Source organism: Rana temporaria, chromosome 1 (genome assembly GCF_905171775.1).
Source record: "Rana temporaria chromosome 1, aRanTem1.1, whole genome shotgun sequence".
Lineage (NCBI taxonomy): Eukaryota > Metazoa > Chordata > Amphibia > Anura > Ranidae > Rana > Rana temporaria.
The window spans coordinates 366,494,478-366,510,424 of NC_053489.1; the positions used below are offsets into that span (position 1 = coordinate 366,494,478).

A 15,947-nucleotide genomic window follows, 5' to 3' on the forward strand; every position below is an offset into this window, starting at 1 on the left:
AGGAACCTATCTATGAAGTCTAGCACAGCCTACTGCTGAGTAGACAGTGCTGGTCATACAGCAGAAAAACAATAGTATTTTGATTTTTATCACACAGAAAAATCAATCCTCTCCTCACCTCCTCAGAAGACTTTCTGGCACTGCTCTCCTTACTCACAAAGACTCAGGATGATGCAGCAAATCAGTGGTAATCCCCTGGATTACTTATAGAGGCCTTAATTGCCTCATTCTGGACAGCTGAAGTCTTCCAACACCCTCAAACCTTTCCTGGCCACATTTGCAGCCGACGCCTAATAACAATTGGTGTATTGTCTAAACAAGGCAGAAATGTATGTCCCGTCTGTGACAACACCCACAGATTTACCTGACTTCCTGTCACACTGCCCACTGTGAAGTACACAGATCCATATTTATCAAGCATAGAACTGTAATTTTGACTGCTCAAAGTTTGCAAAAAACAAGATTAGGTTCAGGTAATCACTGCAAGAATTAGACAATTAAGAAGCAGTACATACCTTCTGGGTGGCCTGTCTAATAATGAGGGAAAACTGCATAATAATAAAAATGAGTATTGCAGTCACTAGCTTCAGGCAATTAGCATAGGTCAAGTAATGACCTTCTCTTTCTCATCCAAAGTTACAGCTCATCCCTCACAAGGTAAAAAAAACCTGTGGACAATATTCTAAATCACTCTGTGGTCCAGGAACTCTACTGCCATTTACAGTACAGTCAGTATTTATCTTAACAAACATGGCGATTCTTTTCTTTGGGGTACGGAGTACTGCCATGTTCACTGCCCTGGCTTAAAATTCTGAATGATCCTTATAAAAAATAAAATTGATATCAAGTATTGTACAACATTTTTTTAAATTAAAAAATAAGATAACAGTAAGGTTAGCCCAAATCTTTTTATATTGTGAAAGATAATGTTACGCCGAGTAAATTGATATGTCACGCTTCAAAGTTGCGCCCGATCGTGGAATGGCGACAAACTTTTACCCTTAAAAATCTCCATAGTCAACATTTAAAAAAATATACAGGTTGCATGTTTTGAGTTACAGATGAGATTTAGGGCTAGAATTATTTCTCTCACTCTAACGATCACAGCGATATCTCACAAGTGTGGTTTGAACACCGTTTTTATATGTGGGCGCAACTCACGTATGCGTTCTCTTCTGCGCCGATAAAAGTGATCTTGTAGTATATCCACCGCAGAGACGACTTATCTGAAAGAGGACCACTCGCTGAAGCAGCTAGCTACCGGGGTTATGGTAGCTAGCTGCTATCATAACAACAGAATTTCTCTTCAAAGTACCAACGTATTCCTGCGGCGGGCGGTCCGTAAGTGGTTAAAAAAAATAGTTTTTGGAATGGTTTGTAAAAGTACATTTACACTTAGCGAACACACGTGGCTGAAGACAAATTGGAAAGTGTCTCTACTGGATTTGAAGTTCTTCCAAAGAAAAATATCAAACTCTTCACAATCACGACTTTTTCTTGTTATCAGTTTTCGGCAGCACCTATGTTTGTGAGCAACTATTTTCAAGGATGAAGCGCACAAAGGGAAAAATTAGAACCAAAGTATCTGATGAGCAACTTGAGAATTCACCTTGAGAATTACTACTACAATAATCGAATCGGATATTGAGGCCTTCGTTTATAAAAACAGTGACAGATATTGCACTTGTTTTCTGTTGCCCTCTTTTACTTTCATAATACACAGGTATACTTTAAATCTCTCTGTAGCAAAATATTTTAATCACCTGTGCCCAAGAAACACATTTAATAGAAAATATTTGAATGTAAGTAAAACAAATTCAAATTAAATACATACTGTACAATAAAGCAATTGACTTAAATGAAATGTTCATGGCTATTTTGTTTTAAAGGAATCACACATATCCTATAAAGAAAAAATATTAGTTTTATCACTTTGTGTAACAGATCTGGAAATGGGTTAGGCAGTTATGAAGCATAGTGAGATCTATATGGGTAGCAAGAAAGTACCACTGCAAGGTATTGCTGGCTGCTAACCTTATAAATGGTCTGGAAAATGCCAACACTGTCCTTATAAACCAGGATGGGTGGACGATAATTAAAGATTTCAGATTTTTTCTTAGCCTGTAAGAAAAAAAGAAAAGTTTAGTCTGAGGGCTTGTTATCCACAAAATCAAAACGTGAACAGATGTTTTTTTTTTTTTTGCTCAGCTTGCTACATGCTATATGCACAAGTAACTTTAAGAACACAGGGCCAAATCCACAAAAGAGATACTCCGGCGTAAGCCGTCGTATCTCTGGTTCTAACTTTGGAACTGATCCTCAGAAGCAGTTTTCCAAAGTTAGGCAGAAGATCCGACATCTGTAAGGGACTTACACTGCCGGATCTTAGGATGCAGTACCGCATCCGCCACTGGGGGCATTTCGAGTCGAAATGCCTCTTCTGGTATGCAAATTAGCACTTAGGGCGATCCACAAAGCTTTTCTGCTTCGTTTTTTCGCCGTAAGTTTTAGTTTGCCAAGTGTAAAACTAGGGCTGCTTTTACAAAGTGTAAAGTTAGTAACACCATGTAAAAGCACATTCAAGCGACGGCATTTGGTATGCATTCCCGAGGGAGAACTCCACGGCAATTTGTAAAATCAAAACCGGCATGGGTTCCCCCCCAGGAGCATACCAGGCCCTTAGGTCTGTTATGGGTTGTAAGGAGACCCCCCCTCCGCCGAAAAATCGACGTAGGGGGTCCCCCTACAATCCATACCAGACCCGTATCCAAAGCACGCTACCCAGCCGGCCAGGAAGGGAGTGGGGACGAGCGAGCGCCCCCCCCTCCTGAGCCGTGCCAGGCCGCATGCCCTCAACATGGGGGGGTTGGGTGCTCTGGGGCAGGGGGGCGCACTGCGGGCCCCCCCACCCCAGAGCACCCTGTCCCCATGTTGATGAGGACAGGACCTCTTCCCGACAACCCTTGCCGTTGGTTGTCGGGGTCTGCGGGCGGGGGCTTATCGGAATCTGGGAGTCCCCTCAAATAAGGGGGCCCCCAGATACCGGCCCCCCACCCTAAGTGAATGGATATGGGGTACATCGTACCCCTACCCATTCACCTGTAGGCAAAAAGTAAAAGTTAGTAAACACACAACACAAGGGTTTTTAAAATAATTTATTATTCTGCTCCGGAGTGGGTGCACGTGGGTAGGCACCCACCACGTGGGTACCTGCCGGAGCATGATGGGACGGTGATGCCTATATAAATGGGATGCAAGGCGCGCTTCCATCATTACAGTGACAAGAGGCGACGAGGCAACATCGGAAGAGGGGAGAAGAAGAACCTGATGTCACAGAAGACCGCGCCGGCTGCCTGTTAGTAATTGAGCTAAGACACAAAGATAGCAGGCAGCCAGCGCTGAAGAAGAAGGCACCGGACAGCTGCAGAAGAACCGGGGTTCGCCGAGTCAACAGCGGAGAGCGGCGAAGAGAGAAGAAGACCCCCGGAGAGCGGAGAAGCTCCCCCCCGGAGAGCGGAAGAAGAAACCCCCCCCCGGAGAGTGGAAGAAGACCCCCGGAGAGTGGAAGAAGAAGACCCCCCTGGTAATAGAGCTAATAAAGAAGACAGGGGGGGCCTCCGGAGCAGAATAATAAATTATTTTAAAAACCCTTGTGTTGTGTGTTTACTAACTTTTACTTTTTGCCTACAGGTGAATGGGTAGGGGTACGATGTACCCCATATCCATTCACTTAGGGTGGGGGGCAGGTATCTGGGGGCCCCCTTATTTGAGGGGACTCCCAGATTCCGATAAGCCCCCGCCCGCAGACCCCGACAACCAACGGCAAGGGTTGTCGGGAAGAGGTCCTGTCCTCATCAACATGGGGACAGGGTGCTCTGGGGTGGGGGGGCCCGCAGTGCGCCCCCCTGCCCCAGAGCACCCAACCCCCCCTTGTTGAGGGCATGCGGCCTGGCACGGCTCAGGAGGGGGGGGGGCGCTCGCTCGTCCCCACTCCCTTCCTGACTGGCCGGGTAGCGTGCTTTGGATACGGGTCTGGTATGGATTGTAGGGGGACCCCTACGTCAAATTTTCGGCGTGGGGGGGTCTCCTTACAACCCATACCAGACCTAAGGGCCTGGTATGCTCCTGGGGGGGGGAACCCATGCCGGTTTTTTCTTTGAAAATTGGCATGGAGTTCTCCCTCTCAGGAATGCATGCTGAGCACCGCTGTCATTTTTTTTTATAATTATTTGTTTTCCCGGCGCGTATATTTTTTTCACCCGTCGCAACTTTAGTGTCCCGTCGCAATCCACAAAGCCGCCCGGCGTCAATTACGTTCGCGCGCTGCACGTCGGGAAAATTACGTCACACGCATGCGCAGTACGGCCGGCGCGGGAGCGCGCCTCATTTAAATTGTAAACGCCCCCCGGAGAGGAGGACCGCCTTGCGACGGCGGCACTTAAGTTACACGGCCTGAAATTTCTAGGTAAGTGCTTTGTGGATCAGGCACTTAGGTAGAAACTTTAAGTCAGTGTAACTTAACTGCTGAAAGTTAAGTTACGCCGCCTGGCTGAGGATTTGGCCCACAGAGAACAACAATTACAATTTAAAAGTTTTATTAACAAAATACATGTACAATATTATCTGTTATGTCATTTATAACATTTACATCTCTGACGTAATTCAAGTAATGCAAACTGTAGCAATAAATGTGAATATGTACATATGTGACCTTTGTCAAGGTCCTGAAGTAGCTGCAAGGTCTTATCCCCAAGGCAACCAGCTGCAATACAGTGTGGCAGTGTTTTGTCACTGCAAATAATATATCCCTCCCCATCCTTCTCAGTCATTAGCAAATTTACCCATGGGGGACATAAAAGATATATGTATAATGTCCCTGTCCATGCTTGCAGGTCTATGTGTCTGTGGTGCACATGGTCCAGTGACATGGAAACATTAGCTTCCATATGATGATGAAGGTAGACAAGAAAAAGTACCAGCCAGTTGTCCTAAAGAGAAACTTTAGTCAGAAAATTAAGTCCTGATAAATCACTTCAGGCTGGCCCCTTTTGCAGGTATAGCTATGTAAAACATTAAGGCTGCATTCACACCTCGGCGTAGTAAATCGCGGCGTTTTGTCCCGCGAATTGCGGCGACAAATAGCAGCGTTTTGTACCGCGATTTTGCGGCGACAAAACGCCGTGATTGTGAATGCAGCCTTCACCCCCTCTATGGAGATGGTTCACATCTCCTATGCCGAACGCCGAAAGACGCCTGAAAAAAAGGTCCGGGACTTTTTTTCAGGCGGCAGGCGTTCGGCGTTCGGCGTGGAGATGTGAACCATCTCCATAGAGGGCAATGTTACATCATCCCTCTGGCGTGTTGGGGCGGCAGCGGGCGTCACACTACAGGCGACAAAACACCTAGGTGTGAATGGGCTCTAAAAATAAATGTCTATACTGTTTAAATTCCTGTAACACACTGTCTCACCCTGCCCTGCACATGCTCAGTTGCTCTCCATTTTTAGCCACTGCTGAACTTGTAGAGGCCGCTCTGCTAACAACCTTAAAGTAGAATTATAAACCTTGCTATACCTTACAGCCAAGGAAGCTGTTTCTGTTTGTTCTTCAACTGCCATGGTGCTGCACATGTGATCAATTATGACACCAGCTATTTGATGGTTCGACAGTTTGGTTGAGGAAACAACCAAATGTGACAGTTGGCAATCCCGGCATTCCAGAAATTAAACTTTTTTTGAAACATTTAAATCGATGTCTTTAGTTCCACTTTATGATTTACTTCTGCTCAGGGGATTTGGGCTTCAGAAAAATTTCAGCATCCAGCAATATTAAACAGGAGCAATGCTGGAGGCAATTTACAGCACACACTTATCTTGGTAGCATAATTAATAATGTGGAATGTATGTTCCTTGTTAAAGAACATAATTTTTTATCACGTTGTTATGGGTCAGTGGTTCTCAACCTAGGGGTTGAATGATGATTTGCCAGGGGTCACTAAATCCTGGGCTGTTCCTGAAGTAGTGTGTTTAGTGTGTAGTGTGTTTAGGCCTGACTAAACTTGTGCACACCCTAATTTAAATATGACCCACCCTTTCCTGTCAAGGTCACACCCCTTTCTGTTTAAGATCCACCCTGAAATTTGAGTGGGGACACTAGTTCTGAGGGCCTGGAGGGGGAAAATGGATTTCCTTAATTTGCATAGATTTCCTCTCACTTCCTGTTTGGCTATGGAGCAGGAAGTGAAGGGAAATCTCTGCAATGCAACAGGGATGGTAAAAAAAACTGACAGAGGCTATAACCCTCCCTTACTCTATCCAAAATGAAAAAAAAAAAAGTGTTGCCTATAGTTCTATTTTAAGCACAAATTTATGATAATTTTTGGAGAGGACTAAGAAGATATAACCATGCCAATGGTGCAGCAGAAAACACATAGCACAGTGAGTAAGGTTTGTGGTCCAGGATGATAGGACAGTCAAAATTAGAAGCAGTGCCCCCCCCACCACTGCCAGAAGCAGTGCAGCCGCTTTATGGGGGTTGCCACCTGTCCGGTTTGTGAGACATGTCTCTGGCCGCCTGTAATGCGGGCGGTGTCTCACCCGACATTTACACTCCTGCCGGACAAAATTTCTCCCTCCACCTCCATGCGGAGCCAGGTGCTCTCTGACTGCAGACAAGACACAGAGGTGGAGGCGGAGCCGGGTGCTCTGGCTGTAGACAGGAACGTGGAGGTGGAGGTGGAGGCAGCCAGGTTGCTCTGGATGCAGTCGGGACACAGAGGCGGAGCCCCCATCTTTCTTTGGGGTCTGGCTGGCTGCAGAAGGCACACAGAGGTGGGGTTGCAGGCAGAGCCTACATGTTACCTGCGGAGATCGCTCTGGAACTGGGAGCCTTGTACAGTAAGTGTTTGGGGTATTGTGTATATCATACACCATCCATCCATACAACCCCCCCCATACACCATCCATATATACACTTCGCACCCCTCTCCTGTAATTACCACCCCCCGCCATACACTCCGCACACCTCTCCTGTTCATACCACCCACCGCCATACACTCAGCACCTCTCTCCTGTGCATACCACCCACCGCCATACACCCTGCACCCCTCTCCTGTACATACCACCCACCTCCATACACTCCGCACCCCTCTCCTGTACATACCACCCACATCCATAAACTCCGCAACTCTCTCCTGTACATACCACCTACCGCTATACACTCCGCACCCCTCTCCTGTACATACCACCCACCGCCATACACTCCGCACCTCTCTCCTGTACATACCACCCACCGCCATACACTCCACACCCCTCTCCTGTACATACCACCCACCTCCATACACTCCGCACCCCTCTCCTGTACATACCACCCACCTCCATAAACTCCGCACCCCTCTCCTGTACATACCACTCACTGCCATACACTCCGCACCCCTCTTGTACTTAAGTTTTTTCTCCATCTTATCTTCTTAACATATCCCAAAAAATTCTAAGCCGTACCTTTTTCTATCTCATGAACGAAATGTGAGAAATAACGTATATATCATAAAGATTCCATAAACACATACCACATACACTGCATATATCATTTGAGGAAAATATGCTTGTAAAATAGTTCACCATTTGCCAAAAAAATCAAAAAATATGTCCCCAGATTTCATTTTATAAATCTGGTCATCTTATCTTGACAGATCCTTGCATCTTTCATCCAGTGTTGCACTGATGTTTCTGGATTCGGAGTCATGGGGAAAGCAAAATAATTGTCAAGGGATCTGTGGAAAAAGGTAGTTGAACTGTATAAAACAGGAACGGATATAAAAAGATATCCAAGGAAATGAGACTGCCAATCAGCAGTGTTCAAACTCTAATCAAGAAGTGGAAAATGAGGGGTTCTGTTTAAACCAAACCACCATCAGGTAGACCAACTAAAATTTCAGCCACAACTGCCAGGAAAATTGTTTGGGATGCAAAGAAAACCCACAAATAACTTCAGGTGAAATTCATGACTCTCTGAAAACATGTGGTGTGGTTGTTTCAAGATGCACAATAAGGAGGCACTTGAAAAAAGATGGGCTGCATGGTCAAATCGCCAGAAGAAAGCCATTACTATACAAATGCCACAAAGAATCCCACTTACAATATGCCAAACAGCACAGAGACAAGCCTCAAACCTTCTGGCACAAAGTCATTTGGAGTGATGAGACCAAAATGTAGCCTTTTGGACACAGCCATAAACACATTATACACATATACATTTGGAGAGGAGTCAACCAGGCCTATGATGAAAGGTACACCATTCCTATTGTGAAACACGGAGGTGGATCGCTGATGTTTTGGGGATGTGTGAGCTACAAAGGCACAGGAAAATTTGGTCAAAATTGATGGCAAGATAAAAGCAGTATGGCCCGAATTCACAAAGCACTTGCGCCGACGTATCTCAAGATACGCCGCGTAAGTGCAAATGTGTGCCGTCGTATCTGTGCGCCGGACCCACAAACTAAGATACGCCTAAAAACAGGCTTAAAACCGCCGAAGTAACTTGACTACGCCGGCGTAGCGTGGGCCCAAATTTAGACTGGACGCATGTGGCGCTCCCATTGATTTTGTATTCAAATATGCAAATGAGGGAAATACGGCGATTCACGAACGTGGGTGCGCCCGGCACATGCTTCCGGCGCGTCCGGCGCGAAGTTATTCCCCATAAAGGAGGTGTAACTCAGCAACAGACGTGCACAGGTCAGCTGGAGAGCAGCTGCAGCAGTACCGTTACGGACGAGCTGAGCAACCATACTTGCAGGACAACACATCTGTATGCCAACATGCCAGGGGAAGCCATGGTCATAGCACTACTGCGTCCACAGGCACGGAGGAGGGCACAGGAGAGGATATACCAAACGCGCATGAATGTCTTTGGCATGGGGGAATCGGAGGTGTATCGCATCTTTAGATTCAGCCCTGATGCCATCCTGGAATTAGCCACAGCGCTGCATGATGAAATCACCAGCCAGACAGAACGCTCACATGCAGTGCAGCCACTAGTCAAGGTACTGGCAACACTCCATTTCCTCGCCAGTGGATCTTTCTAATGTACAAGTGGAGTCGTGTCTGGGATGTCACAATCCACCATGAGCAGATGCGTGCACCAGGTTGTCCCCGCAATCCTCACACGCATGTCCCACCACATCATCAAACCAACCCATGAGCACCTGCAGCAGAAGGCAATGCAGGATTTCTACAGCATTGCCGGATTCTCACGCACCGTGGGGGCCATTGATTGCACACATGTGGCACTACGGCCCCCCGTGCCACAGAGCACATATACCGCAATCGTAAGCAGTGGCATTCTATCAACGTACAGATGATAGCCAATGCCCAATGCCTCATATGGCGTGCCAAACACCCAGGGGCCAGCCACGACAGCTACATATACCGTCAAAGCAACATCCCAACGGAATTCGAACAGAACGTGTACAGGGACAGCTGGCTGGTTGGTGAGTGACATGGGTGTCAGGCATGACTGTCCGACCCCATGATGCAGACATCACGAGGGGCACATGCACGGCTAACATCCTCCTGTCTTTACCCTTCCAGGTGACTTGGCATATGCACTTGGGCCCCATCTCCTGACTCCATACCGGAATCCCCAAACCAGAGGCGAGAGAAGATACAATGCTGCACACATACGCACCCGTGCAGTGGTGGAGCGCACATTTGGCATCCTGAAGTCCCGTTTCCGATGCCTGGATAAGTCCGGGGGGACCCTGTTGTATTCCCCAAACTTTGTGTGCCAGATCATCGGTGCATGTTGCGTGCTGCACAACTACGCCATGAGAAAGGGCCTGGAGATTGACATATGTGATGACCTGACCCCCGAACCACACAGCCCCCCCTGCCCCGAGGCTATCCCATCTGCTGAAGGAACAGCAGTCAGGAGTTGCCTCGTGGAACGCATCTTTGCAAGTTAAACACACACATTCATCATGGCACATGGACAATGCACGCATGCACACCACTGTGGTCCCTAGCTCACACACCACATCCACCTCACATTGGTTTAGCCCAAGTCCACCGAACGGGACTTGGGAGCAGCAATGCCACGCCAAGGCCCCAATGATGTTGCTGTCCATTCATACCACATTCACACGGTCGTAGGGATAACTTCTCCCTGACGAGCCAAGGTGACACGCCTTGCTGGCAGGAATGTCACACACACATACACACACTCAGGCCCCGTACACACGACAGAGTTTCTCGATCGGAGCCGTATTCTGCTGAGAAACCTGGCCGTGTGCACACTTTCGGCCGAGGAAACCGACAAGGATCTCGTCGAGCCAAATAGAGAACATGTTCTCTGTTTCCTTGTTAGTCAACGGGGAAACTAGGCTCGCGGAGATCCTCGGCGGCCTCACCGTGTGCAGTGACCAAAAAAAATATATAGGGATCATGCCCTTACAGTAGGACGGCACATACATCTGTGCACGTCCAAAAATATATATATAAAGCTCATACTCTGAACTGCAAACGTTTAGAGGACAGTCATTTGCCCCCTCGTGGGCCAGGCCTCGTGCCAAGGGTATGGCTCCTCAATTGTCTGGGCGACGACTCGTGGGGGGGGGGGGCATCATGAGGAGGTTCATCCCCTGATCTGTCGCTCCTGGATCTGATGGCAGATGTTGCCTGCATCCCCTCTAAGGCAACCACAATGCATGTCAGCACGCTGTTGGTATCTGCCTGCATCCGCAGCTGGCGTCGTTGGTCTGGCGCTGTAAGCGCCTGTTCTGCCGACCCTCTGTCTGGATGGCGGCAGTGTTGGCCTGCACAACCTCCCCCAGACTCTTCACCTCTGCCAGGATCCCTGATGCTGTGGCCTGCAGCTCCACAATAGCTGCGGTGTGCCGGTCCTGGGCGGCCTGCACGTCCCCAGATCCCTGGTCCACTGATGACAAAGGACCCCCTGCTAACATGTGGTGATGCATGGCATCCAGGGTCTGGCTTTGGTCGCAGAGGCTTGTGGCCATGGCTGCGCAGTTTGCATTGACATCCTGCAGGCAGTCTGATATGGCCTTGGTATGTGCAGCCTGTTGTGTGAGGCACTGCTGCATATCCGAGGACCCAACAAAGGTGGCCAGGCTGTCCAGAGGCGTCTCTAGTGAAAATGGTGCCTATGGCAAGCACTGAAACTGCGCCCCTGTCAAAACATTTGAAACCCATCTTTCAGATAACCTTAACAAAAGAAAACAGCTACCAAAACTACAAGTCAAGCGCTTTAATTACCCCTTACACCAGAGTCAATAGCGTTACATTTTATATCACAGTTCCCCCCTTAGAGTTCCCAGAGAGCCCCCCTTACATCGGAATCCACAGAGTTCCCCTTCACACTGGGAAATCTGATCTAAAGAATGCTGTGGAATCTTGCGTCATCTTTATATACACTGTAAGAGGGGGAACTCTAACACAAAGGGGATCTCTGCGGACTGGGATGTAGGGGGGGCTCTGATGTGAGGGGGTATCTGGTTATCACAGAGTCCAGAGATCCCACTTACATCAGCGTTTCCCTTTACCCCAGTGTCTGCAGAGTTCCCCCTAAAAGCAGTGTGCCAGACAATAAGTATTTTTAGACAGGGGTCAGGTTAGCCATGGCAGCCCTGTAACAGCATAGAGCCTTTTACTTTATATGACCAGCCCTCTCTCCACAGTATGTGTGAGCATTTCCCCACCTCCATGGGACTACAAATTCCAGCATAGTAGGCTGTGCTCTTATTTCTCTGCTGCTCCCCAGTGTGACTGAGAAGGATGACTGCACTGATATACAAGAGGACACCCTCTCTCCCTGCCTGCTGCAGTGCTGCACAAACCCAGCCACTGCCAGAGTCTGTGCCCCCACTACCCCCTTACCAGAGACCAGGGCCGCTGTTAGATATTGTGGGGCCCCCTACAGCCTACCTGATGGGGCCCATGACCTCACCCCTGGGTCCATCCCTGACCCTGCCCTAACCTCAAAAAATAATTCAGCTGTCTTCAAGTGATATTTGTCATCCCTTGTGATACCTTGGGTAGTGACATATCCTCTTTATGGAGAAATCTGGGTTTTATTAGGTCTATAGATCCCTCCTCTGCCCTCCAAGGCTTATTGGCTGCTTTCTTAGCTGGTACCAGCCAGGTAAATGCAGAACCGATACTGGAAGTGATGAAATCTTCATAACTTATGGCCTCAGTTGTCAGAGGAGAGGAAGGAACTGATGTTCCTCCTCCTTCTTTGCGCTGCCAATCGACCAGATGCAATGGGAGAGCTTTTATTGCCATTAACTACAAACAAGCAAGCCGAATTAGAAAAAATAATCCCTCCATTTTACAGCCTCCTGGTCCCCTGTGTTTGATCTCATGGGGCCCCAAAAAATATATTTTAGACTACAAAGGAGCCATGGCCTGCAGGGAGAGGGGAAAGAATGTGCCTGCATCTTAATCAAGAGGATCAGTTTCAGCATAAGGCACTGGCAGTACAGCCGTCCCTCCTGCTGGGCAGGTGGCTGGGCTCTGCTTTTGTACTGATAGGACCTCGAGTCAGAAGGCCTGTGAGGAGACACCTCCTGACTGAGTCCACAGTCAGGTCCTGTCGAGAAATACACCGTCCCGATGCCACCGCTATAGTCCTGGCTATAGCATCCCTGACAGTAGGCAGAGAAGTGATATTCAGCTGTCAGGGCTGCTGTAGCCGGAACTATAGAGGTAACATCGGTAAATGCAGATGCCTGCTTACTCCGCGACCAGTGACTTCACTTACAGGAGTAAGAAATGAGAAATAGTCCCACTTGCAGCGCTGCCATTGTCCATTAGCAAAGGTGCTGAAAAGGAGATCCAGCTTATGCTCGGGAGCCTGGAGGGAAGAAGAGACCATCAGACCCTGGCAAGTGCATTGCTGCCCAGCCACTTACCAGCGCCCCCTTCATATGGCGCCCATGGCACTTGCCATGGCTGCCATACCCTAGATACGCCCCTGAGGCTGTCAGCCACTCTGTGCAGGTCGCAGGCAATATCTGCCATGTGGCGCATCTGCCGTGCCTGCTCCCTCTCAAGCCCTTCTTGGAGGGATCCGGCTACACCCCTAGTCTTGGCCAGAGCCTTCCTAGGGGAAGTAGCCAGTTGTGTCCATCTGGACGGGGTAGCCCTTGAGGGCGTTCCCCTGGATGAAGTAGCCCTTGAGGGCGTTCCCTTGGATGGGGTAGCCCTTGAGGGGGTTCCCCTGATGGGCGTGAAGGTGTCAGAGGGTCCGGGGAAGATGGAAGCCTCCTCAAGGTAGAGGCATTCCTCCACATGGAGATCCACCTGCTCCTCAAGAACTACCTCTAGAGCAGAGGTGTGGGCACTCCCCTCCACCGATCTTTCCTGGCTTCCCAGGGGGTCAGGCTGAGGCTGATGTTCCGGGGATGGCATGGGTCGGACACAGGCAGACGATGGCCCAGCTCCCTCCAGTACATCTGTGGATGACACAAAGCATTCACATGTTGGTGGACCCACACACTTGTCACATGTTCCCTTCCACCCCCTCACATGCTCCACACCGGATGGGGGATAAAACACACTTACCCTGGTCCTGGTCCTGGTCCTGGTCACTGGAGTCAAAGCTCTCCAGGCCCTCCACCTGCTCCTGCTCCAGACAGCTGGCTATCACCTCCTCCCTCAGGTGTCAACTTCAGAGAAGAAGCTGGTCTGCCTCCCGTGCTCCTGAGGTGCCTTCTCACCTTGGCTAGCTTCTCCCTGACCTGCCGTCTCATGTCATTGATCTTCTTTTGTATGTCTTTGCAGGTCCTGGTTTCATGCCCAAGGGCATTGATCTCCAGGGTGATCTTCTGGAAGATCTCCTGCTTCCTGGCACTGCTGGTCCTGGCGCTCTGTGCGCCATGGAGGTAGGCATCATACTGGGATCTTGCTGAGGTCAGGATCGCCCTCTCTTCCGCTGAGAAATTTTTCTTTCTCCTCTCCCTGTCCACCTCAGTATCTGACATGGCTCAGCCCGCAAAAGTACTCTGCTCCAGGTAAGACAAGCTGGTGTACTTTTGCGCTGGATGGGCGTATGGCTGGGCGTACTTATGCTCTCGGCATACGCGGTGGGCCGGCGTATCTTAGGGGGTTACGCCGGCGTAGTTGTGAGCATGCGCAGAGGGGTGCTGAACATGCGTCCACGTCATGGCGCATGCACCGTTCATGATACGCCGGGCGTAAAACACTGCACCACGCTCGGACCATCATTTGCATGGGGTCACACCCACTTCCACCTACGCCGGCCTGCGCCTTCGAAATCTACGCCACGCCGACGCAGCGTTGGGAGCAATAGCTTGCTGAATGCAGTGCTTGCCTCTCTGCGCTGCGTCGACGTAGAGCACAGGGGGATTCACTGCAGCGTAATGTGCACCTGCTGTCTGTGAATCCGGGCCTAGGTTTTTAAAAAATACTGGAGGAACATTTGCATTCATCAGCCAGGAAGCTGCTCATGTGACGTACTTGGACATTCCAATATGACAATGATCCAAAACACAAGACCAAGTCAACCTGTCATTAGCTACAGCAGAATAAAGTGAAGGTTCTGGAGTGGCCATCTCAGTCTTCTGACCTCAATATCATTGAGCCACTCTGGGGAGATCTCAAACATGCAGTTCATGCAAGACAGCCCAAGAATTTATAGAAACTGAAGGCTTTTTGCCAAGAGGAATGGACAGCTTTACCATCTGAGAAGATAAAGGGCTTCATCCACAAATACCAAGAGACCAAAAGACTTTCAGCTGTCATTGATGTTAAAGGGGGTATTAAACGGTATTAAGAACGGGCGTATGTAAACTTTTGATCAGGGTCATTTGGGTAGTTTCTGTTGCCATTATGATTTAAAAAGAGTAAACACAGTTGATTCATAATAAATAGCTCCAGCCAAACACTAACCATGAGTGAAAGAAACGTTTTTGTGTTATCGTTCATATTCTCTGAAAAATAGGCAAGAAATCATGAATTCTGCCAGGGTATGTGTAGCGCCCTGCTCCCAATGAGTGGGCGCTATATGTTGAAATTATAGTTGCCTGGGCAGTAGTTTGGCCCAGAGACATTTGTTCAAATTCATCGCTCTGTTCCAGTCCCGCTGGTTGCATGATTTTCCCTCTGACGGTGGGTGTCGCTGTCACCGCTGGTCAGAGTTGGAAAGGCAAGGGGCTGGATGCATTGGGTGCCTCTTTCCCAGAAGCAGCCCAAAGGGCGTGGTCAACCAACTGTGCATTCTGGGAGGGGGTACTTAAGGAACAGACACCATTTTGTGGGGTTCGTCTTCCAAACCCACCCTGAGGGCCCTCCTGGACTCAGGGGTGTGTTGGCAGTTACTGCCTCGGGGCCACGTTGGCCTGAGGCCTCGCAGCTGAGATGTAGGCCCAGGAGCTACTGGGGCCTACTGATCCAGGGATGATCCTGTGTCGCCTTACCTGCTGGAAGGGACCAAGCAATTGAGGACTCAATTCAAGGATACATCCGGATCTCAAAGTTTATCTCACAGTGCTGAGATACCTTCACCTAGTCTGTGGCAGAGACTATCGAACAAGTTCTACAATTCACCTAGTCTGTGGCAGAGACTATAATTTGATCAAGCTTCGCACTGGCTTCTAGACCAGTGAGAGTGAACCTATCCGGTGGTTGCTGAGTCCAGTGTGGAAACGGCTGTTCCTCTGGACCTGAAAAGAATATCTGTGGTTTGCAAGTCAGATGCCTGAATCTCCCCTAAACCTCCATCCCTCTTTTCTGAAGTTGTCTTTAATAAAAACCCTCTCTGCAGGGGGAGATAAAGAGACTTGGGCCCAGATTCTCAAAGACTTACGACGGCGTATCTCCAGATACGCCGTCGTAAGTCCGAATGGCCGCCGTTGTATCTATGGCGCCTGATTCATAGAATCAGTTACGCATAGATTTGGCCAAGATA

The 15,947-nt window shown here is 49.0% G+C and overlaps 1 protein-coding gene across 3 annotated transcripts in view; it reads right to left on the reverse strand.

Annotated features, from left to right (window-relative positions):
- Window positions 1–15,947, reverse strand: part of ATCAY (ATCAY kinesin light chain interacting caytaxin) — a 100,055-nt gene that overhangs the window by 58,141 nt on the left and 25,967 nt on the right. For all 3 annotated transcript variants that reach the window (XM_040322209.1, XM_040322213.1, XM_040322215.1), the window contains one exon: window positions 2,035–2,121. In XM_040322209.1, the coding sequence (XP_040178143.1) occupies window positions 2,035–2,121 (87 nt within the window). The remainder of the gene's footprint in view (window positions 1–2,034; window positions 2,122–15,947) is intronic.